The 27217-nt window shown below is 39.6% G+C and overlaps 1 protein-coding gene across 1 annotated transcript; it reads left to right on the forward strand.

The window, feature by feature from the left end:
• The first annotated feature begins 418 nt into the window (after positions 1-418).
• LOC142487409 (uncharacterized) lies at positions 419-24293 on the forward strand. Its single transcript, XM_075586736.1, has 4 exons — positions 419-930; positions 2326-2403; positions 2769-3182; positions 24115-24293. The coding sequence occupies exons 1-4, from the start codon at positions 654-656 to the stop codon at positions 24291-24293; spliced, it is 948 nt and encodes a 315-aa protein (XP_075442851.1). The 5' UTR covers positions 419-653.
• Positions 24294-27217: the final 2924 nt, after the last annotated feature.

Consider the following 27217-nt stretch of genomic DNA (forward strand, 5'->3'; position numbering starts at 1 on the left):
CTAGGAGTGGGAGTGCTGGTGCTGGGAGTGCTGCTGGTGGCGCAGTTGCTGATGGGGTGGATGGTGGTGGCGTGCTTGCTGGTGGGCAGCTTTTGGAGGCTCTTCCATTGGAAGAAGGAGAGTCCAGTCAGCACCAGCCAAGCTCTGACCCTAAACCTGCTCGGAAGAAACGTGTGGAGAAGCCACGTAATCCTCGCTTCAATGACCAGGAAAATACAGCTCTTGTCACTGGCATTCTGGAGCACTATGACAGTATCTATGGACATTTACTAGGTAAGTGTACCTTTACATTTATTATTCAAATACATGTGATCCTAGGTCATCTGAGTTTTGTTCATATGCAAATATGGCTTCACAATATCTTTCTATGTTAATTAGTCTGGAAACACAGCTTTTTATCATGCCTTACAAGGACAACTAAACACAGGCGGTCAATTTGCCATAACTGCATACAATATGAATGCAACCTTGCTTACATGTATAGGTTTAGTAGTGAATGCTCATGTGCTTCACATATTACACATAAAACAGCATGTTTGCTATCTCTTGGAACAGCTAGCAGTGTAGGAAACTGGTGCTTATATTATTATTAATTTACCTCATATATTTTATATGTTTTTCAAGGGCGGACAAGTTCAGCAAGCAGAAAAGAAATGTGGGACACAATAGTCATTGGTGTCAATGCGTGTGGGAATCATGTGAGGGACAAGCGGAATTGTCACAAGAGATTTGATGATATTAGGTCCAAATTGAAAAAGAAAATACAACACCAATGCGTGCATGCTACTGGCACTGGAGGTGGGCCCACACCACAACGTCTCATATTAAGTCCATTGGAGGAGCTGCTTCGGGCAAAATTACTTCCCGTCGTCGTGGAAGGCTTACCTGGTGACCGTGATATAGGAATTTACCCCTCACAATTTCCACCAGGTGAGAAATATTACTGTACTAGGCGTGTCGTTGCTTACAGTTATTTTGCATAGTTACACTGCTTTTTATACTGTCTTCACAATATAAGCATACCTGCATCTATATATGTATATGTCTGATTCTGTATATATATATATCTCAAAATAGACATATATGTTGTAGTCCTACTAAAAGCAGTAACTAATATAGCACGTGCCATTGCGTGCTCATTTACATGTGAATTCCCAAAATGCATTGCTGCAGTGGAAGCAATTGATGGTGGGCGAAGATGGGGAACAACAGGGTAGTACACATGTGTAACACATGTTAATGAGAAATTATTACTAGCTACAGGTACAGAACATAAATATGTAGAATATTATTGTGTATTTTATTTATTTTACTCCGACAAACATGACATTACTGCCAATTTTAAGCATGCATCAAATATATTGCATGCAACGGCCTACAAACATCACTTGCACTAACACATCTATAGTTGTTCATGAAAAGGTCCATTTTTGATTTAAGTCATATACAGACAGCATAATGAGGCACACGTATCATATGTTATGTCATTGTTTTCATAACTTAAAAACTGCACACGACTATTTAGCTCATCTACCATTGTGTTAAAGCAGCTGCAATTAATATCTCATCACAGCATACACTTCAACAGAGGGGGTGGGGTTCAGCACACACACTAATTACAGCCTCATTTTAGGGTCAACTTTGTTCACACCATTTTCACCTGTTTCAAGTAATTGAAAGGTGTGGCTGATTAGGCTTTTTGGGGAAGGGAATACCGTTCTTACAACCTGACTAGCACAACTGAAGTTAATCACACTCATTTGAAAGCTTCACTTTAGCTACTAAATGCCCCAACAACTCATTACTTATCAAAGCGTACGTCCCACATTAGTTCACTCATATCTATAGTTGAACTACTATCAACGACACATTATCACACACTGCATGTCTTGTCTTGTTGAGTCACAGCCACATTCAGGTGTGCCACATCTTCTATTAATGTACCACACATATCCTCTACCAAAAACAACACTTTTTGCAATATGACCACCTTCATGATAACCATTGTGAATGGTCATCTCATGATAGTTCTGTACATTATGATACTGATATCACTACACAACATATGATTTTTATGTACAAATTTAATCTATTTATCCTCACGCATTACTGCAGAACCATAGTATGTTGTATGTTAGGGAACTCAAAACTTCTAAGTACACAGGCATGTACATTGTTATTACAACTATTTATGTTCACTTTCACACACACATTTTGGGTTAAGGAAATGATGCTGTTAGGTACTCATAAATACAGAACATACAATAACTGTTTGTTCAATATTTACACATGTAAATGTAAAACTTATGTTATTGTTATATATAGTTGCCCCTGAAGGACATGTGTCACCTGAGACTGAACAAGTGTCTTCACCTGGGTCAGCCAGCTCAACACACCTAGAAGGTGAGTGTATCAGTTGGTGGCCATATAATATGTGCTCTTCTATATGTTATGTTGTCATGTTCATTATTTGTTTTGCACATCTTCTTTAAATAGGATTACTTAGTGTCAGTGAAAATGAAGTGTAAGGCAACTTGTATTGTGTTAGTGATGTTAACTATCATGTAGGAGTTGTGAGTTTACAGCAAGTTTTCATTCACTCATATTTCATACTGAGTCCAAACATTATTCTTAAGTCAAGGTAGTTTTTAATGTGAGGTTATAAAACGTATGGAAACATGTTAGTTGTTACTTATGACACAGTACAATTACATAGTAACACAGCAGAGATTAACATGCCATTTAATAATGTGTACATTTATTTGTAGAACATGATGAAGAGGATTATGATGATGATGATGATGATGATGACGCCACCGCCATAGACACACAAATAGAAGCAAGTGACCATGAAGACGTTCCAATTGAAACTGTTTTACCGGCAAATCGTCCAGCAAATACGACATACGATGCAATTGTAGCTTCTGAGGGAAAAATTGTGGAAGCAGAAAATCGTCGCCATTCTGACCTCATGACAGTGCTGGAAAGGATGATTGCACTGCAGGAAGAAACAGTTTCACAATTGGCACATCTCCACAGAGTCTTCATTGAAGTGCCGAAACAGTTGCAAAAAATCAACACCTCATTCGAAGCATTAGTTGTTCAGCAAACACAAGCTAATTACTGGAGAATGACTAATGTACCACAATTCAACACCTCCCAGCCAGGATCTGTTCATGCAGGTCAGTTTTCACCACATTCATCTGATATTCATTCACCAGGCCCAAATGTTACCGGTCAAGTAGCAGACATTGCTGTGCAGGTTCCTGATGACATCCTACCGCTGCCATCTGTACAAATTCAGCAGCAGACACCTACAAAGGAGCCCACAAAAACAAAACACAAGCAGTTACTACTGACCAGTTTTTGGTCAAAAACAACAAAAGACACACATGAAACAGACCAACCATCACTTGTGCAGTGTCTACCAACTAGCTCACATGTGTCAGTGGGCACAAGCCCTGTCCGTGAACAGTCACTACCCAAAAGCCCTGTAGGTGAGTCACTGGCCAAAAGCCCTGTAGGTGAATCGCTGCCCAAAAGCCCTGTAGGTGAGTCACTGGCCACAAGCCCTGTAGGTGAGTCACTGGCCACAAGCCCTGTAGGTGAACAGTCACTGCCCAAAAGCCCTGTAGGTGAGTCACTGGCCACAAGCCCTGCCCGTGAAGTGCCAGAGGCCACTCAAAGTGGCTCTGTTGTGCCTAAAGTTGGTGGCAAAAGAAAAAGGAAAATTCAAGAGACAACAAGCAGGCCTGTTACTCGCTCGCAAAAGGAACAAAAAAAATAAATGTTATAATTCACAAAATATGTCTTTGGCCTTGTTTTGTTGACTTCAGATTATCTAATTACTATTGTATGTATGCTGAAGACTGTGTTGTTTCCAAACTTTCAAGTATGTTCTTGTACACGTGAAGTTTTGGAAATGTTAACACTCCTAATTAATGAATAGTGTTATAAATATTTATGTTTTAATCGTCTGTTCAGTAATGGTCCACCAGGAGCCAGTTGCTAAGTTTAGAGAAGCTGCCATTGACTTTGCAGCAAAACATTGCATTTGGGTGTGTTAATTGATGTAATCATTGCATGTGCATATTATTTTCATGCAATTATAAAAGCACCTATTTAACTGCAAACATCTTTCTTGTACGTGTACAGCAGGATTTTGTGTTAAATATTACTTACCTTTGGTGGCCATTGTAATGTTGTCCTTTAATCATTTATGTGTTCTTGTTTCAAGAACATCTCTGAATTGATACTAATATATATGTAGTATGTATTGATATATGCACACACACACACACACACACACACACACACACACACACACACACACACACACACACACACACACACACACACACACACACACACACACACACTGTGTGTGTGTGTGTGTGTGTGTGTGTGTGTGTGTGTGTGTGTGTGTGTGTGTGTGTGTGTGTGTGTGTGTGTGTGTGTGTGTGTGTGTGTGTGTATATATAGTACTATCTAAACTGGTATAGATGTATTTACAAAAAACATACACTTCATGCTTCCTTGTGAAAACACACTATTTTAATAATACAGGCCTAATGTTTGACAACTATACTAAGTGTGAGCCTCTAACATTATTGGGCGCAAACAAATGTTTATTACTTAATTCACTCATGTTTATCACCATTTAAATAGGTTTCATACAAGGCCTACTTACTGCCATCAATATGTTGTGTGTACTCCAGCAATATTTAAAAAAAAAAAAAAAAATTACTTTTTTATATATATATATAATATATATATAAAAAAAAAATAAAAAAATATTATTTTTTATATATAATATATATATATATATATATATACATATACACATACACATACACATACACATACACACAATATACATATAGTACTATATACACTTTATATATATATATATATTTATGAGATAGATATATTTATATATATATAGATACACACGTATTTAAACTCATGCAGACAGGGACTTAACCAGACTTTCAAATACACACAGAAATGTATGTGGGAAAAAAACATTTCATTTTGCAGGTGTGTGTATTTACTGATATGGCTGTCTAACCACTATTTTCACACAGTGCTCTTTGTTATTTTGCAAGAAAACTCAATGTTACTGAATGAAAAGTGTACTAATGTTTTCAAAAACGAGATAAAAAAAGGATACATGTTTGTCCCACATGCGGCTATCACAAACCACAAATGTTCAAGCAATTATAACTAGAAATCCAATTGGCGTTTGAAATAAGGAGTTACAGTTTATACTTTTGTTGACCTTGAAAAGGAAACACAGCAATTTGTTAGCCACTGAGCAGTTTCATTTTGATGAGCAAAGAACAGATACCTGCACACATCTTTTGTGCTACTCTGCAATGGCTGATGAATTGGTGACAATTATGAATCCGAATTTAGGTTATAAATACATGATATCAGAAGCTATTTTATCAACTTGCGGACATCAAGCAAGCACACGCCAAATCTATGATTTGATTCGAGCAAAATATCCTTATTACCAAAACCGTCGGCATGCGCGCAATTTTAATTCCTCAATAAGATTCACTTTATCAACAAATGACTTTTTTGAACGTGTGCAGGATAAGCTAGAACACAACTATGGTTTCTGGAAGATTGCCAAAGAAAAACATTTCACCGTGAAAGAAGGCACATATATTGTGGTTAAAGGCATATTTATTCCTAATGCCAATAGCAATGGATCCGCTACTACTGTTCCGTGTGAATCGATAGCTGCTGCAATATCTGCACCCTCCATTCCTGAAACCCACATTGTACAAGAACATAACTACTATGATTCTGTACCAAGCCTTTCAGCTGAAAATGCATTGGAATGGGTACCCGAAGAAATGAACATACCTCCCGACCAATTGTTTGAAGAAAGCAGTGGCGATTCCTATGAGCGCTTCATGGAGGAGATGTGTGTCATACTGGATTCAGCGGGTGGGTCAAGCGTGGATGAAAAAGCCTTGCATTTCTGGAGCGACCAGTTGCAGCCAGACGAAGAGTTAATTCTAGAAGAATGGTAAATATAACAACCGTTATGAGTTGACTCTGCGTTTAAATTTTTTTTTTTTTTTAACCACCATTTTCCCTTTCAATGCGTGGATACAGCGTAACATAGCAGACTGCATAACATGTAGCGATCACAAACAAATTGTTTCCGAATACAATATAGTAGAACCTGAAAGACTAGTACACATTGCTGACGGAATAAATATACGTACTTTCCAATCACTTTAAACATATTAGCAACATTTTACCATAACTCTAACACATACCTGTTTTGTTATCATGCTACATCTACAACATTTAAAAGCGGGTCCACCACGTATGACGTGGGACCCTTGTCATGGCCCAAGGCGTCCTTAAAAAGGATTACGGATGTAAGTCCCGCCCCCAAGCGACGTGCGCGCCTCAAAGCCTATTGGCTGTCATGTTTTGTTATAGTAACGGTAACTGCAGTGTGTCATACAGTGGGGGCGTACGCTGGGCGTTTGCCGAATGTTAATTGAGTGGGAGGAGTGTTAGCGTGCGTTTCACGCTGGTTTAACATGACGTCACACGTATTGCATTTGCGCATTGTGTTATCGGCCGTCCTTTCTGTCCAAACACGTCTGTTTAAAAAGAATACAGATGTACTCGTTTAGAACGAATGTAGTTTCGTATTCATTGTATTTGAAATAAAGATTTTATGTTTAATCATATTTTCAACCTGTATTGAACGCACAACGTACGCTTTGTTTTGCGCATGCGCAAACAGTTAGTGCAGCCAAGCCTGAAGTGCGTGCGCACACTAAGATGTGCGCGCACATTTTTCAGTATACAGGCAACGTTCACATCATATACATAGTTATGCCTGCTACAAATTTAAAGAAACATTACATACTGATGTACACTTGTACTTCTAACATATAAGTGAGTGACGTGTGTATGTACACAATCATATAGAGCTGTGTAACGCGTTGTCACGGATACATATATAGTAAGGTGCCATCTTTGACTATCATGTGTTTGCTGTATTTCAGAGATGTCGGGGAAGATACAATCGGATCAATGTATGATTTCAGAAGAGTCTACCTTTATATGAGATGATTGTGAGGAGGAGCCACCGACTACTATACTACATATGGAACTAATTTTATATTGCTTGCAGCGCTTATTAACAAACAATTAAAAATGTGATACACTTATGCCTATATTGCATAAGCACTTAATTAACATAATGATGTTGCAAAATAGTGCCTCATGAATTTTTATTGAGTGTTCTTTAATGACTACTATCATTTTATGGCATGGTGTGTTTTATATATAACAACCATTCCCACTCTGCTAACACATTTGTGTATTCTATTGTGTAATGGAACGTATGACTGTCGAAACTATGTAACAATAATAATAAGAATAATAAGAATAATAAGAATAATTATAATATGAGCATGGTCATGTATAGCGCTGCTAGTTGTACACAGCGCTTTACAGACACATTTTTCAGGCTCAGGTCCCTGGCCAGTGGAACTTACAATTTATTTTTGGCCGCCTGAGGCACAGGGAGATAAAGTGATTTGGCCAAGATCACAAGGAGCCGACACCGGGAATTGAACCAGACTCCCCTGCTTCAAACTCTCAGTGCCAGTGTGTGTCTTTACTCACTGAGCCACTCCTTCTCCCAATGTAAAGGACACTTACAACCAACTAGCCCTTTATTGTTAAAAATCTCTTGTTACATGGGTATGTTGATAAAATGGTTTGGGACTGTAGCAATTAATGTTATTGGCCAGATGTTGTGGTCCCCTACAATGCATGATGTTCTGAATATGACATCAACATCATGTAATGAAGTACGTTTCTGTGTATATTTCATTAACCTAACTAACTATAGTTTACTGTGTTTATTAAACTTTCTAAAAATACATCGTATAGTCAATATGATGATATAAGCTACCATAATAAAGCTGGTGTTATCATTTGTCGGTGTTATACATGGATCCTACACAAATTGATACAGACACAAACAGTTGTCTTAAAAAGTGTGTCTATGCTAATGTGCACGTGATTGACGTTACAATTGTGAGAATACTTGATAATTATCATCATGATAATGATGAAGTGACGTGAATTATATTGCAAAAATATTACCAACATTGTCATATAGGTAAATTAGAAATGCTAAATGACAGTAACATTTGCAACAAAATAGTGTTTTCTGTTCACAGTTTTACACTTGGTACATGTAGGACACATCCACACACGTGTGACTTATACATACACATGTCACAAATTTAAATTCATGTTGACTATTAATTCCTAGCATTAAAAAACACCTACATTGCTAAATATAAGATGTAGTACGCATTGTTGTGATTACAGGCATTCATGCATGGAGTGTTATGATCAGTCAATTTCATCCGTGATGAATGAGCTCCCGTAAGTAAACAAATAAGTACAGTTATCCCCTTTTCTCCAAACAGCTCTATATTACATGAATGGAATTTATAAGGAAACATACATAAAATGTGATAAAATGTGAGTAATCATTTTCTAATACAATGCACATGAAAGCTCAAGAGTAGCTAAATGCATATACATGATACAGAAAGTACATGTATGTTACATTTGTTTTTAAACCAATATGTTGTGTTTTTACTTCAAATAATTATAGTAAGATTGAGGTAGGCACATCTTATGAGACATGTCAGCAAATATACATACCATGATCAGTCATACTGGAGATATACCTATAATGCAAAGGAACAATATATAAATTGCAAACATTGACATGCCATCTTCAGTACCGTAAACAACACAGCAAAGTGTGTATTTGGTGTTAAATGTGCAACACCATGTATATTTAATGACATTCAAAATGTAAATGAGCCTGGTGTACACATCATATGGATGTACATGTTACACTGCACCAATAACATTGTATGTAAGCATACTAGAAGCATGAATGAGTATGGGCATAATATGTGTATTGTGTTAGCATAAGGAACAACACAATGCTAAAATATTAGTGCTTTGTTACCCCAGTTGTATTCACATACACACAACTAAAGTACAATTGAAGAGGGATTATATAACCTGTGCAACAATAACATACCGGTGCCACATCCCTTTGTGCACACAGCAGAGAAAAGAAAGGTGTGCAACCCATATTCATCTGTGTCCTAACAGAAGGTTATATATAAAAACATTATTGTTAATATACACTGGCGACACACTTTATTCGAGCTCGGCTAGTCCCACGAATTCGGGTATACCCGGGTGTATTGAGGTTTGTGACTGTTTTCTGCCCGAGTGCATTGAGGTATTTTCCAGGCAGGGATTGAAGCATTTTATTCCCGCTGGCTGCAATACTGCACAGTATATATATATATACTGCATTACAATTCATGAATTTATGCCATCTGGTAGACACGCGAAGCATTGCAGCCTATTAAATCCTAATCATTATCATTTAAAAAATCAGCCGCCCGTCAGCCAGGCATGAACCCAGGCTGGGAAGGCAAACGCAACGGGGCTTGTCAGAGGTGAGGAGCGGCGCATTCCAGGTATCTGCCAGGTACATACTGGGTATTTGCTCGAATAAAGTGTGTCGGTGCAGTAACATAATAAAAATATAAAAGTAGAACTTGGAACATATCAGTTTTTACTTACAAGAAAAAAATGAATTGATGAGATTCTGGCGTGTCTGGCCACCACTGGCTGTTTGTTCATTTTCAGCAGCTACATGGGTGGGATGCTCGTCTACCAAAGGCTCAGCTAGGTCTGATTGTACATTGTGCCTGAGTGCAACATTGTGCAAAATGCAACAGGCAAGGATAATATCAGACACTTTTTGAGGCTTGTATAGAAGAGCCCCACCAGTTCTGTCCAGACACCTAAATCTGGTCTTGAGTAGGCCAAATGTCCTCTCTATAACAGATCTTGTAGATATATGGGCTGCATTGTACCTCTCCTCTGCTTTAGTTTGAGGGTTTAGCACCGGAGTCAAGAGCCACGGCCTAATTCCGTATCCTGAGTCACCTATAATGAATGGAGCACACATAAGCTGACATTAGTGATCAAATTGTACAATGCCAACATTCCTAAATAAAAATGTGTTTTGTGTTATAACATGTAAATGTGTACTCACCCAGCAGCCAACCATGTTCAAAATGTCCCTCTTCGAACGCATGGAAGACTGAAGAGTTCCTCAGGATAGAGGAATCGTGACTGGAACCAGGGAATTTGGGTACCACATGCATTATCCTCATCGTCGCATCACATACCACCTGTACATTGAGTGAATGGTAGTGCTTACGATTGCGGTACACATGCTCACTCTGACTAGGTGCAATCAAAGCAACATGTGTGCAATCGATTGCACCCAGCACACATGGTATCCCTGCTATATTATAAAAGCCAGTCCTGACTTCCAGCCACTCTGTCGCCTCTGTAGGAAAATGAATATAATTCCTAGCGCGTCTATTGAGTGCATAGAGAAACTAGGTCAAGGCCCGCGAGAATGTAGATTGCGAGACCCCGCCCACTATGCCCACAGTTGTCTGGTATGACGCGGAAGCAAGATAATGTAATGAGCACAGCATTTTAACAAGCCCAGGGACTGCACGACCTCTGGCTGTGAAAAAATCTAAATCTCCCCTTATCTCCTGATAAAGAGATAAGATTGCTGCTGAACTCAAATGATAGCGACTTACAATCTCCTCCTCACTCATCCCATCTAACAGGGTTCTCTCCCTGTACAGACGCAGACGAGGCACAACTTGTCTCCTCTGTCTTCTCCTCTGATCTCCTGTCCCTCTCCCTGTCCCTCGGCCTGTCCCTCTCCCTGTCCCTGTCGTATCCGCGTCACTGTCCCTGTCACTGTCCCTCGGTGTGTCCCTCCCTTGCCCTAAGTCATTCTCTTCATCAGCAAGCATGTCATAGAAAAGAATGTTCCTCCGTCTCCTAAACAATCGCAACATTTTGAAATGAGTAGCTGTGAATGAGCAGGTAATGGGCGTCCTTTAAATAGGTATGTGATGATGTCAGGTGACATAGTAAAATGCAAGGTTTTACATTAACATAATAAAGTACTTGTGTGGCAAGCTGTGTGCAGTTGTTGTGTGTATTCTGCAGGGAATGATGATATTTGCCAATGATGTGAGGTGAAGCTTTGTACAAACATTGCTTGCAAATAAATAGTTGCATGTGCAATGCATGTAAAACTTGTGAACGCAAGAGTCAGTCATGTAATGAGACAAAAAGGCTGAGATTGATGTGGGAAAAGTTTTGTGTAACATGTGTAATTAGCCATGTTATTGTGACATGTTGCCAACAATGAATAGTCGTGTGCATATGCATGCATTTCTGTAATGAGGATAGTTGCTATAGAATGAGTTTACAAGGTGTCCCAATGATGAATTACTGTACATGTGTGTATAAGTTAGGTTGAAGTGCTTGTAATGCAACGGTTATAATGTAAACATGCAATGTGATTGCGCGTCCAATAAGTGACGTCATGAAAATAGGGAGGACCAAACCTAGATGTAAACATGAGAATTTAGATGTACATGAACGTTTAAAGATGCGTGACACATTACAAGCATTGTGTAATGTAAAGGAACATGAATATACTGTGTATGTGTGACATGTGTGACATGTGTAACATCATGTAAACAATTGTCGATCAATTCAGTAAAATGTGTGCTATGATGTGAGGTTCTCCTTTAAGAGTTGAGTATAGTATTTTCCCTTGCCACATCATCACATGATGAGTAATGTGACACGCAAATGCTGAAAACATGTAAAAGTACAATGTTATGCAAATAATACACGTCAGCTGTGACACAATGCAGGGAATGCCCCCACACTGTAATGCAAATCCCCTTTGTATTGTGAGCAATGAAACGTAAACTGTACTATACTGTTATACGTCCCCGCTCCATTGACTCCATTGATGTACAGAAGATTTTTTTTTTCTAAGTGCCGTTCCGGCAGCCTTAGCGATTGTTCTCCCGTCCAAACTGCCAACTTTAGTTGGCGGGAGAAATCGGCCATAACATCTCAATTTCGTAGTGCCGATCAGCCCCGATAAGCTGATTTTTTTTGTTGAATCCAGCCGATTTAAAAAAGTGGCGATCAGTGGCGAAAACAGGCTTATCGGCAGCCGACTGGCCATAACAAAATAATCGGCTCCGAAACCTGGCGAAATCAAGCACTTATCGGCGCTTACTGAATCTCAAACCCAATTTTGGCTATAAAATGGTGATAATTCCCTTATCAACGCTTACTGCATGAGGCCCCAAGAGTCCTTTTCTGAGTTGCAGTTCACTGTAGCTGAGATCGAGGATGAAACGCCAGCTAGGGTCTCCTCTTCTGAAAGGGACCATTCCGTTCCAGACCACCTGGGAATGTAGGGGAGTGGCTACCAGGAATTCTCTCCTCCCATTACTTTTTTACTTAGACCAAGGTTTATGAGATAATTAAGCTCTTTTGAAGAGCTGAGACTCCTCCCCCAACTCAAGTCAATGAAGAGGAGTTGATAGGCCTTCTAACACTTTGTTTTTTCCTTTTAATAAATATATGCTCCTCTGAACTTAATGAAGGAAAAAAGGGTTTTGTGGCACTTTTTGTACTTTTTTTTTGCAGGGGCCATGGAGTCTGTGGCAGTTACAGACACTGCATCCTGTTGTTAGGGGGCAAACCTACTGAAAAACAATATAAATTTCCAGTGTTTCCAAATTTTCCCTCGATATTTTATACTAAATTGCTTCACCAAATTGCTACAGTTTCTGTTACCCGTTACCTGAAAACAGACAATACTAATAATCTGTATTCTGCTAAATTAGCATTGACATGTGTTTTTCCTATTGTGACTACTAGAAGCATCTTTAATAAAAAAGGCAATTCTTAAAACCTGTAAAACACTACGTAGAGGGTAATTAATCAATGTGCAATAGTGACGATTCAGCACAACCACAAGAAAACTAATTTGAATGGAAGATTCTGTGCGGTAGTTCCTAATCAACACTATCACAGTTTTCATTAATGACCGCCATAATATTGAGCTTAATTAAAACTACTGCAATTAAGCTGAAATATAACCCGTTTCTTCTTATGTACATAGCCATAGTTTGCATTTTCTTCTCACAAACCCCAATAAACCGAAGCTTATTTATCAAACATGCAACAATGGGTTCCTCTGGTAACGACCCCAAAGAGTCATGTTTCAATCCCTAACGAGTCTCACCAAGGTAAAAATAATGCAACATGTGTCGTTGCATTACCAATATGTAGGAAATGTGGGTGAATGTTGCAGGAATTTTACAATATGTCATATTGTTTCTGCAGCAATAACTATACCATGTTTGAAAAACGCTGATAAACTCTTGCTGTAGCAAGACTTAGTATAGTTTAGGAAGGTTCGGGGGAGGGCAGTAATAGTAGACTATATACAACAGAAAAAAAGACCACTTAAACAGCACTCATGCACATATCTATGTGATATGATTGTAACCACAAAACTCAACTTTTAATATTATACCATTTAAAATAAAATAAGGATAAAGTAGTGAAAAAAGGTGTGTTTAAAATCAAATGAGTTACATAGTTACATAGTAGATGTGGTTGAAAAAAGACATGCGTCCATCAAGTTCAACCTATGCTAAATTTAGACAATAGATACTTTATCCTATATCTATACTTACTTATTAATCCAGAGGAAGGCAAACAAAAATCCTAGTGACATGTCAACCAATGATATCTCATAAGGGGAAAAATAAATTCCTTCATGACTCCAAGAATTGGCAATTGGATTAATCCCTGGATCAACATCCTTCCCATGTATACTTATTTGGTATATCCCTGTATACCTTTCCTATCTAAAAAGATGTCCAACCTTTTTTTGAACAAATCTATTGTATCTGCCATCACAGTCTCCATGGGTATGAATTCAACATTTTAACTACCTTTACTGTAATTAACCCTTTCCTTTGTTGCTGGTGAAATATCTTTTCCTCCAACATTAAGGGATGACAGAGTCCTTTGTACTACCCTTGGGATGAATAGTTATTTTGAAAGCTTGTACTGTTTCCGAATATATTTGTATATAGTTATCATATCCCCTCATAGATGCCTCTCTTCTAATGTAAATAAATCTAATTTAGCTAGCCTCTCCTCATAAGTTAGATTGTTCATCCCCTTTATTAATTAGGTGGTTCTTCTCTGCACTCTCTCTAGTTCCATAATGTCTTTTCTAAGGAGTGGTTCCAAAATTGTACTCCATATTCAAGGTGTGGTCTTACTAATGCTTTGTAAAGGGGTATAATTATGTTTACTTCCCTTCCATCCATTGCCCGTTTAATGCAAGATAAGATCTTGTTTGCCTTTGCAGCTACTGAGCACATGGGAATCAATAGTTCTTTAATTAACAGTAGTCTGTTGGTACTGGAGAATCAATTAATGATTAACAGTCCATTGGTTTTGGGGGAGCCATTAAATGATTCCCTCAGTAATAATGAAAACTTAATTTAGCTGTTACATTTATTTGTTTGTATTAATTAGTTGTGCATATGTCAATCCTCAGAACTAGCACTAAAAGAAATGATAGGTAATAAGGCAATGTACAGCAGTGTGATCATACCTGTTGCCAAGTATCTCTCACCTCACTAATGGTATTGCTGTATAATAATAAAAGGATAACTACTGTAAGTCTGAGATATTAATTGTAGCAAGTGTAACCAATGAACCACTGGTGTCACTTTAGTCAGAAAGCTAGAATGGGTTCTGTTAAGCAGTGGTTTTAACAGAAACAATCCTCATTAATTGGTTTTGTAATGAGATGAGACGAAAATAAATCAGACTGATTACTAATTTGTAGCCCTTACTGTTGATAGGTATTTGTCTCACCATTGATAGTTTCATTAGTTATATTACTGAGTTGTATTCAGAGGGATCCGTAGATCTAAACAATACTTAGCAGCAAGGACAGAATTCCTGTTGATGTCACCTCTATTAGTCAGTAATTTTGATCAACAATATTACAGAGCAAATCCTTATGGTAAAAATCTATCCCCTTCTCCTTTCCCTAAGCATAGTGGTGAAGTGAATTGGGATATATTGGGATTTGGAGAAAAGGGGGAAATATGTGAGAGAGAGAGAGAGAGAGAGAGAGAGAGAGATCTACCAGAGGTATTAAATATATAAAAAGATAAATGAATCAGGCTAGCATGATCCTGATCATCTACCGCCTATATTCAGTGCTAAAATAGCAAAATCACTCCTCATACCCTGTTAAGACGTGTAATGCATTATAGATCTCCAGCATTCAGGTACTGTAATGATATCATTGTTGCAGTAGCACATTGCTACAATAGTATCAGTCCAACAGTAGCAAAACATCACTCTTGCTGCCTTGCTCAAAAGCTTTAGGCCGCATTTGTAGTGGTGGCACACGCGCGAGATGGAGCGCATAGCGTCGCGCGTGCCTGTCACCCAAGCGCTGGGTGAATGAAGCTGGAGATGATTGGGGAGGTGATGGTGAGGCGTGGCGGAATCGTCCCCAGGCTGCTCCACCCAATTGGCTGAACCAGTCACGTGATGCGGCCGTGACGCAAATTCATTATGTTAGTGCGCGCACTATGGGCGGCCTCATAGAGAAGAGGTCTGTTGATCGCGCCGTGTGTGTGCACGTGCATGCCATTGTGCCCACTATAATCACGGCCTAATGCTGTTGCTACTGTGACTAATTGTGCTCAGATCTCTTTGAGGGAAGAGAGGACAAACAGCACTACAAAATCAGATTGGACAGCCGGCATCCCCACGTATTTCCCAGGCGTGTTTTCACATACCATACCATTCATATCTGTGCACCTTATGCCTCATATCAATAATTGATGTGGAAACCAGGTAGGTTCTGATTGAGAAGGAGCATTTAGAAATGTTGTTTGTCTGTAAATTTATATTCAATATATTCATGGCCAGCCACTGGAAATAGAAAGAGATCACAAACCGCTGATACACAAGCCCCTTTATTTGCAAAGCCACAAAATAACTTTAATGTTTCAAAGAATGATGATGCAATTGAAGAAGTATGATTTAATTGCAACTTATTCACCAGGTAAACATGTTTACAGCAGTTGCACTTTCCACAGCAGTACCATAAATACATGATGAGAAGACTTCACCAACAGAGATACAATTTTATAGTAATACACAGTCTTTGTAAGCTCAAAATCCATATAGTAATATAATTGTAAAGTCAAACCCTATAGCAAAGAAGGAAATGAGGAACAAAGAATAATGAATCTCTAAAGATCCCTGCAAACAGGGGGACAGCGGGGACTGCTGTCTCGGGCTCAGTGAATCAGGGGGCCCGGGCTCCCTGCTGGTCACTATTACTAAAACATCCTGATAAACTACAGGAGCTTGGTTATTAGAGCCAATCAGGGCCTTCCTCATTGGTGGGGAGTAGCTGATTCATATGCAACTGCACAAAAATGTGTTTGAATCTTCCCGTGCAGTTGCTTATTAAAAAGTGTTCAAAACAAGTCATGCTTCCCTGTATCTATAGACTGTACTGTATCTGTATTATTCTGCATTGTTGTGAACTGTTGAGTTTGTCTAGTGTCTGTCTGTCCCTGTTCTGGTGTATATTTGTGTGTGTGAGTCATGCCAAAACCCCCTTCAAACTTCTTCTCCCCCTCATAAACCACCCTGGGCCCATGCTCCAACCCCCCCCCCTTTGTCCCAATTACACCCCCTCTGGACTTTTCCAATTCACGAGGGCCCAATCCAAAGAGTTGAATAGCCCTCTCCCTCACCCTCAGCCAACACCTAGAAAATCCACAAGCACAAGTGCCACCCTATACTCTGAGTCCCAGGGCAGGTGCCACAGCCCCCTAGTACTCTCCACTCTCACCGCCTCACCTATAAGAACCCCCCTAAGGGAGAATAAGAAAATCAAGCCCCTGGGCCCTACCTGCATCCTCTGTGGGTTGCCCCAAGGGCCTTCCGTGGGCTGTTGCACCAGGGAAGTTTCATGGCCCAGAAGAAAAAGGTTGATGTCCTCCGGCGCGTAGACTCAGCACATCAAATATAAAATATGTGGAGGATAGGAGAAAACACAACAGTGTAACAATGATCACAATTGCAAGTGTCCGATTTTTAATTGTGGAACACTTACATATATCTGGTTAGGCGGTTAATACCCAATAGGGTAATATTCTGGATCAAGCCCACTGTGGCAAGTAAGTAGGTTCAGGTAGCTAATCTCATCTCCTTTAAATGCACAGTGTCCTGAGTTTCTGTCACTTTTATTGGAAGGGGCGGCGAGGGGGAGTATAGAAATAGCTGGCAGGTTACACTTGTGGGGAGAAGGTAAAAAGGAATGCTTTTCTGAGGGAGCCATGAAAGGACCATCTACTCACTGTGTCTGCTGATGGTAAAAGAAAGCACTTTCCGGTTTTGGAAGGACATACAGAATCCCTATAAGCTCATATTGAACCCCCAAAATATATTAATATATAAATATGTATATATACATATATATATAAAAAGATATCTTTTGAATAGAATGGTCTTTTAGTTTAACTCTTTGGCCAAAGTGTTGTAAGCCCTTGAGCCCCTCCAAGGCAGACCACGTCTCAAGGGTCCTAACACTAATATAAATTCTTAATAACCTGTACATTACCAGGAAGAATGATTTATAATAAATCTGTCAAAATTAGTTCCATAGTTCTAAGTCTGATTGAAGCTCTTATTAACCTGTACATTACCAAGAAAAGCACTCTGTATTAGATTTGTCGCAATCAAACTGTATGCAGGTTCCCATGAGTGTGGAAGGTGAAGTGGAGTGAGCTTTTAACCATGTTATGGATGTAGCACTGAGCTCTGTTTGTGTTTCATGTTGTGCCAATAGTTTAGGAAGGAACAAGCAAATTGGGCATACTCATAAACAGAGAAAGGCAAGGGGAGATGGTTAAACCAACTCAAGTTTTGAGCAGTGAGAGGTTGCCAAGGCAACTGGGAGAAGCTAAGGGAAACCACAGGGAATAGCCATATTGTTACGACTATACTGGGGAGCTACAGACGAGCCAACGAGTATTCTAAAACTTGCCTTAAACTAGCCAGTTTACATGCTGGGTACATTTCAGTGACATTTCTGCAGAGGCTAATGGCCCATCGGATTAACACAGCAGGGGTTCAGTTTGAATGGGACTGCCAGGGACCCCCGCTGTTAATCCGATGGGCCATTAGCCTGTATGCAGAAATGTGTGAAATGTTGCAGCATGTAACTTGGTCTTTTTGGAGATTGCCCCAGGTTTGTTTTAGAATAATCGTCGACAATACAGTAGCAGCCTCAGAGCAAGGAAACATGCAACTGGTTCCAGGACACTCCCGTCTGGTATTAGTAGATACCACTATATCTAATAAACATATTGTCATGGGAGACCAGGACTTTAGACAATTATTTATATTTTTACCGACATCATGCACTAGGCAAAACAAGATAGTAGAAACAAAATTTAGTTTATTTCGGTAAACTCACGTACAACAAGAATTACACAATATACAGATAAAAGCACACTTGCTGGGGGGGGGGGTCTAGGGGTGAAATATAGGTTCTACTAGGTGCAGGGAGCCTGTTTCAATAGGCTAACCCTGACCAGGATATCCACCCGGCTCTGTGGGTCCTCTTTTTGGCTTGAAATCCTAGCCGCGACCGCTACGTTCGATTTTTAGAACTTGGCCGCAAAGACGGGACAGAGACATCCCTTGTCTATCCACTGCTGGATGAAGGCCTGCCCAAGGGTACACAGTATATACAGTACATCAAGAAGTAGTGCATATATGCTTTGATGTTATAAAAGCTATTTCCACCACTTTACAGTACAGTATATCATTCTTCCCTTATTCTTGGCATTAGAGAAACAACAAGTAACATGAATTAGATAGATTTAAATATGACTTCATGGTAAAACTTAACATGATTCTTAGCAATGTTATTGGATGCATTTTCACACACACTTAACATTAGTTGTTAAAAATTCAAGATTTAAAAGAAAAGCATTTAAAAAGTAATTCTGTTTTCAACTTTAGAAATAGATGTCAAAGGCTATGTCACCGCTTAAAAGAAAGGTTACATGGTTTGTGGAGAAAAGATAGGTTAAAAGTTTCATGACGTGCATACTGTAATTGCTATAAGCAACAAAGAAGCAACATAGTTGTATATACAAGATGTTACATTTCCGTTAAATATAACCACATTTAACTTCTGTTCAACTTTTTTTTTGTATTCCATCACATCATCATACACAATATATTGTGTAGTATTGCATTTATAAATAAATAGAAGGTGCTCTCTCTTGTTCAACTATAAAATATTTACAGTATGTAGGAAGAAAATTATGAAAAAAAGGTACCACTTGTATATACTGCTGATGTAATGAAAGTATTATTTGGCAATGTAAATACATCCATTGCTTGAGTCTTGGTTTGCAATGGAATAATCCTAAAGTTATTTTGGCTCATGCCAGGGAAACACATAAGAAAATCATTATCAAACAGCATTACATCAGTTTTCTTGGCACAGGTAAAAGTGACCTCATCAAATTTTATATTTGTTTGATACAAACCATGCAGTATGTTAATATTCAGTATGGCTGTTGAATCTTAAATTATACCCAAGTTTTCAACATTTTATTAACTCTTTTACATTAGCAATCTTTTGGCATGTAACTATTCTTCCCTAATATAGATGCCAAACAAAGTGGTATAAATCGTTTTATTACAGGATTCAAAATCCTAGTTATTTTCTTTTCTTGTCTATATAGACAATATGTGGAAAATACTGTATGGTAAAAAAAATGAATAGAATTAGCTGTGTGCTACAGGTGCTTTAATTAGAGTTGCTGTATTGCTTACTGTTCTATAAGCAAGTCAAAACTTACATACACAGGATACGTTTACATCATAAAAACTGGTTGCCAACAAAATATCTGTGACCTTCCATAATGAATGAAGAGATACAAATGTATACTGTAAAGAGAAAAGCATGTTAATTTAATGAATACAAATATATATTTATAGGATATATAAATGATATTATGTTATAGTGTACAGAGCAAAGACTCCAAGATAAAAGAAAATACTTTTTTTTTATTGATGCACTCAGTCCTTAATAAAGTTATCATGTGTAGAACAGGGCAGTTAAAATGTGGAATTTGTTACCCATGGAGACTGTGATGGCAGATACAATAGATAACGTCAAAAAAAAATGTTGGATATCTTTTTAGAAAGGAAAGGTATACAGGGATATACCTAATAAGTAAACATGGGAAGGATGTTAATCCAGGGAGACATCTGATTAGGAGTCGGGAAGGAATTTATTTTTCCCCTTATGAGATATCATTAGATACTATTTCACTGAGCCTTTTTTGTTTGCCTTTCTCTGGATCAATATACTGTAAATACAAATGTAGGATACGTTTCTGTTATCCAAATTTAGCATGGGTTGGATTTGGACATGTCTTTTTTCAACCTCAGCTTCTATGTAACATACCCTAGATAAGGGTAACTGAGGCCACATACGACAAGTACATCTAATGGCTTTACTCATATTCTCAGATAAAATAATTGGTTAGAGAGACTGCAATCTCAGCTAAAAAGAAAGGCTGTAATTATACGGTATAGAGAGGATAAGGGATCATCATTATAAGAGGTAAACGACACAAAGGTAGAAAGTAATCTAATGTGCTGTTAAGAGATGTATTGTCAATAGATATGAAACAAAGGCAAATAAATCCATCTGCTTATGATAAATTGTAGTTTCATAGTTAAATTCTATTTAGGTAAAGTCTGTATACAGATATATTAAAACTATCAATAGATATATGTGCATTACCATGTTGATTTAGGAGTTTGCAAATATCAGCTATCAGTTTCCTAGATCTGCTTAATTGTTGCAACTCAATTATAGCCACCATTAGTATCAGCCGATCCAACTGTTGGTTAAATTGATTGTTGGGATCTAGGAGCCAACTAAATATATTAACTGTGAAAAACAGACAGTGAATCCCTGCACTTCTCCCTTTGGGATAGCAATAAATGGGGAATATATATACAGTATATGATGTAAAAATCTATAAGATAAAGGAGACTTTTGGTTTACATCCTTTGATCAAATAATGCCAAGCCTGCTAACCACGTCAAGGTAAGTCTCTATAGCAGGTCCCTACGCTAAATGCATACTCATGTTATGTGAAATAAACCCAGAAGGGGTTAATATAGCCATGCATATGCTTATAGAACATAGTGCAGTTAAAAACTGGTATATACCAGTGAAGATACTCACATGTCTGCAAGTAAAGTGAATAGTGAAATACAGGGACCTTGCTGGGAGATTATATACCTAGAAGAAGGACGGTCTGGCCCCCCACAAGCTGCCCAATAAGCAGTTGCAGGTGATTGGCTAAATATATTAATTACACCCTAATAGTGGTGCCCTCTAGGAGCATGCAGCTAAGGATTAAAATCGACCCAACAAAAAATGTAAAACAATCCAACTGTTGGTTAAATTGATTGTTGGGATCTAGGATCCAACTAAATATATTAACTGCATAGGGACTTTAATGGAATTTAACTATTAAACTACAATTGATCATAATAGGCAGACAGCTATTATCAATGGATTTATGTGCCTTCCTTCCCTATCAATTGACAATACATTTCGTATCGGCACATTAGATTACTTGCTACGTATATGTCGTTTACTTCCTATCCTCGCTTTTCAGTCTTAACATTTTCAGCCTTAAAATTGCAAAGCCAGTACACCCAGCCTCACACTGCTGTGACCCAAAAGGTCGAAACAGCTGTCTGTGAGTGGTTTTACTGGCTATGTATCTTAACCCAGGCTGTGCTGAAAGCTGTGTAATGTAGCGAGCATTAACTTATACGTGTTCCATGTAAAAATGGATTTAAGGCAAAAGGTGACACTGTGTGCTCATTTGCATGTCATTTCCCAGAATCCCTTGCTGCAGTGGAAGCACTGTATGCTAGGTGATAATGGTGAAAAGCAGGGTTGCAGACCTGTCTAAGACATGTGAATGTGCTCACAAGTGATATTTTTATTTGCTATATGGTTTACGTGGAGGTTTTTTCGTCACCTTTTTCACCCACCATAACTTATCTAATGTATATCAATATATAAAAAGAGGGCACTCATAACATATGAAATGTAGAAAAGGTAGGAAAATAGTTAACTTCCAACGTGGTGCAAAAGCATTATCCCCCTCCCCTTTTTTGTTTTAGATTTTGTTTAAGGGCCTATTCTTGTAGCTTCGATAACTTTGCTGCTGTCTCGAATGATGTGGCATGTTCCCGCCAAACGGTTTGTCATTTGTGTTATCACTGTATTCAGAAAGAATCTGAAACCATCCTCAAACCGAGGCAGGAAAATCCCAAACCGATCGGCGTAGCAACAATGAGTTCTCAGTCTCTCTCAAAGTTCTCCCCATACGATCTGGCTGTAGCTGCATAGAGAGCTGCACAGAGCTGCACAGAGAGAGCCGCCTCTCCCTGCACAGCTCTCACAGGTGATTGCAGTGTTTTTATTTAAATGTTAATACCAGTGTACGGGAGCAGGGGGTCTCCGGAGCAGAACAGCATTAATTTCAAGTCCGGGAACCCCCTGCTTCCCGAGATACAGGCCGTGGTATGGGGTGCCCGTATCTCCTATGCATTTAAATGTCCCAGTCACGTGACTCTGGAGATTTAAACATTGCAAAGGGATACCGGCACCTGTAACTCGGGAAGCAGGGGGTCCCCGAGGCTGAAATCAATGCTGTTCAGCTCAGGAGACCCCCTGCTCCCGCACACTAGTATAATTTTTGTAAATAAAAACAGCTTGATTAACTTAACATCTAGCCGCTAAGGCAATGAAGGGGTTAAACCTGAGTACCATTTTTATTGGGGGCACAGGGAGTGGATGAGGGGGGTAGTTGCCCCAGGGTAGGTGGTTAGGGCTGCCGGGAAGGTTGCGGGAGGAGTTAACCCTTTCACTACCATAGCAGTGATAACCGCTATGGTAATGAAAGGGTTAACCACTCCCGCTACCCACCCAAGAGGCCTAACCACCCACCTTTGGGGCAACTACCCCTTCACCCAATCCCTCTACCACCAAGAAATGTTAAAAAAACACAACAACTCTACTACCCACCTCCTAAAATCCCAACAACCCCTCTCAACACATACAGTACATTAATGGGCAAAATTACTATAATCCACATATGGATAATAGCTAATTTGCCAATTCAACACATTATCCAGCCAGCATAAAGTAAATTAAACTTCTACTTACCCCTGCCAGGATGAAGGCTGTCCTCCACGTCCATGTCCTCCGTGGGCAGCAACAGTACAATAAAAATACAAACTAATGGCCCCTACACCCTTAATCACCTTAGTGGTTAGTAACCACAATAGTAATTGAGGTTAACCCCCTTCCCCCACTACCCACCTGTGTGGCCTAACCACCCTCCCCAGGGCAACTACCTCCACCCTCTACCCATTGATTGGCAAAGTGTTACATCATGCCCATATAATGTGGGCATGATTAGCCACTATGGCAGTCAATGGGCACCCTAAAAAAAATACAGCACCAAAAAGACACAACAATAAAAAAAACAAGCACCTAAAAAACACAAGAATTAAAAAAAAGGGTGTGTGTGCCGATCACGTGCATTTTAAATGAAACTTCTTTGTCTTTTGCCACAGAAATTGCATTTGTGATGGTGATGGTGATGTTTATATTAAAAATCAAAACACAGTTTCAGTGATAAAATGCAAAGAAGTTTGCTCGGCATATACCCTTTGTGTAGCTATTTGCACTTCTATATTTATATAAACATGAAAGATCTGAGCTAAACCCCTGCGAGGGGGAAAGATAAACTCAGTGGAAAGACCCCTATTACATGCACTCGTCTACCACAAAGGTCATCAAATCTATATCACAATGAGCCGTAAAGAGACAGAAGCAAGATACAAAGTAAGAAATGAATGAGTCCCTAACATATGAAGGTAAAATTAATCAATTTAAAATTGCAAATTTAATAGGTCCTTGGACTGATAAGATAAATGGGGACACTAAACACAGTAAACGTATAAATCCACTGGATGATACAAAGATACACCAAATTGTGGTGGATAAGACAATAAAAGTCCTTATGTCTGCTAGGTCAAGTAAATGCAACGATAATACTACATGCAATAAAGGCTCAAATGGCCAGACCTAGAAATGGACAACCGAGCCACATATAACCTGTCTCTGTAGGATAATAGAATAATAACCACACACTACAGACTAAAGACAATGAGAAATGCTAATGTCCTAGTAATCCCTGATGTCTAGGGCCACGTGGGAAGAACAATCAATAAAGTGATCGAAGTTAGTCCACCCTAGAGTACAATTAAACTATTTAGAGTGGTGTCTATGGGCTATACTGATCTGCTAAGATAACAGACAACAGATGTAGTATGTACCTGATATTAAAAGAGAGTTATCTTGAAATGAACCTCTCTTAAACTACCCTGTAACTATAGGGGGATCAAGTAAAAGCCAAGCAAAGTAGCCAAAGACAGTATAGGGGATGGGTAGCCTAATAGCCCCTATTCACTAAAACTACGTGGAGTAGACAGGCTGATATGTGAAATGTAGCTGATACACCCTGAAGTAATTAATCACTCCAAGGGGTGATGACTATGGGTCCTAAAGTATCAGATGAGGCTAATGCCTGATGGCAATGAGGAACAAATGTAAATAAACCTCTCTCTACAACCACCTACTATCCATAATTAGAAAATAAAATCAATGTGGCTCAGATAGGGAGATGGAGGTTCACGTAAGAAAAGCCAAAATGTTACAACAATAGTAATGATGCAACAGCCAGCCCGAACCAGAATAAATGCAAGCTCATTTGTAATGCATAATGTACCCGACATACATTTCGCTGGGGCGGCTTTGTCAAGGGTGTCACACCCTTGACATGCCGCCCCAGTGAAACGTACGTCAAGTACGTGGGCGCAATTCCGTCACTTTATCAGCACTCCTAGTCTACACGGGGACACTCTCCCTAACTCCAGCCTTAGCTAAGTGGCACTGCTATTTTATTGTGCTAAACATTATGCAATCCAAATGAGCTAACTTCGATCACTTTATTGATTGTTCTTCTCACATGGCTCTAGACATCCTTTTGACCACAGCACATCGCTTGCTGCTGCAGTTGCTTAGCTCACTGAAAAAAATATTCCTCTTCCTGCTGAGACTTTCCTGGGGCCCCATAGGTGTCATTCTCCTTCTCCTCATGATCATCATCATTCGACTTGAAGGGACAGTGTTTTGTGTGGCCAGGTTTTTCACACAATGAACATATCTGGTATGTTTCCTTTTCTGGGGCCATATACAGTAGAGACGCTCATTCCTGAAAGGACACTGTTTTATGTTGCCAGGCTCATTACACAAAAAACACATTGTTTCCAACATTTTTTTTACTTTCAGGTGTATTCTTCACCTTGACCTCTGGAGGCGCTATTGCATTGATACTTCACACCTTTCCCTGTGATTGCTGTAAGCTCAACTGGTAGTCATATACAGTGGGACAGACTTCACTCGCAGAGTCTGTATTTTACTTCGGCTGGGCAGCCATTTTAAATCCCTGCATTCTTTCTCAAACCCACAGTTTCCATTGCTCACTGCCTTTTGGACTGCCTGCATTCTCCACCAATTGTGATGCAGGGTATTTTGAAGCATATTCAAGGCAGGAAACTCTAGAGTTCATTGAACAGGGTTTCATTTACAGGGGATAGCCAAAACAACAATAGGTACGTTGGCCCCTTAAGGAAACTAAACCATAAAAGTAAAGCCTACTACCCTTTAGGAGACTGACTACACTGCAGTGCCCAAAACACACTTCCCTTTAGGGTTATACTCTATGCAACACAATCAAAAATATAGAAACAAAATGACCCTTACTAATGAGAATATTATTATTGAACTATTTAACTATATACTATTTACTATATATATTTTGTCACATTGGATGTAGCATTGGGCTTTTCTGTGTTTTGTTGTACTGTATACATTTGGCCACGCTCATGCATTCCTCTGCTCAGCGCCGGGCGCGCCCACGCCCTCCTGCACGCACACCTACACGCACGCCAGCCCCAGACGTTATGTGCATGCATTCCAAGCTTACAGAGCACATGCCTAACAGAGCACTTTTAACCACTGCTTCTGCAGTGAGGCGTCGCCCCCAAGCATCACACAGTTCCATGCAAATCAAGGATTACACTCAGCTGGGCTGTAACACCTCCCTCCTATCAGGGAGGACTCCTTGCAGTCCTCCAGGCCTGCCCCCTTTTCCCATTGGCCTGCCCAGCTTTATTATGCCTGTGCTTCCCATCACTCGTCGCTCGACATAGTTCTGGATGGAAGCATTTGACTATTCTCTCAGTGACTCCTCAGGTATTAACGTGGATTGGACGACTACCCCCCCTGGCTCTCGACTTTGGCACTACTTGGACTTCGTGACTTTTGGCATCCCTGATCTTGGCAACGGCAATAACTACTCCTCCTCTACAACCGGTACCGGCAAGTATTGTCTACCTTATTATACCTGGCCTGGCAACAATAACACCACACTCCGGACACGCTCCCTTTGCTGTGGGTGCGTGTATCCCTACGTCCCACCTCAGCACAGGGGACGGGTCTGGTCTGCGGGCAGCACCGGCGTAACATTATGTCGAGCCCACAAGACGCAGACCAGACCGAACTACAGCAGTTTCTCTCTAATCAGCTTCAGCAAAACCAGGCCATGGCAGATCAAATTGTGGCACTTACACGCCAAGTCGCAGTACTCAGACAGGGTACCGACCGCGAACCCGCCAGATGTAAGCCCCCATTCCGCAAGCGCAGTTAGCAGCTCAGATGTAAGGATTCCTCCTCCCAAGCCTTATGCAGGTGAACCGCAAGATTGTAGGGGTTTCCTAAACCAGTGTGAGGTGCAGTTTGAAATGGCCCCCCATCTCTACAATACTGATCGCAAGAAGGTAGCCTACATTTATAACCTCCTCACTGACAGCGCCCTGGCTTGGGCTTCCCCGGTTTGGGAGCGACGTTCTGACCTTACCCAAGATTACCCAGCATTTAAAGCCGAGTTTC

This window comes from Ascaphus truei, chromosome 1 (genome assembly GCF_040206685.1).
Source record: "Ascaphus truei isolate aAscTru1 chromosome 1, aAscTru1.hap1, whole genome shotgun sequence".
Lineage (NCBI taxonomy): Eukaryota > Metazoa > Chordata > Amphibia > Anura > Ascaphidae > Ascaphus > Ascaphus truei.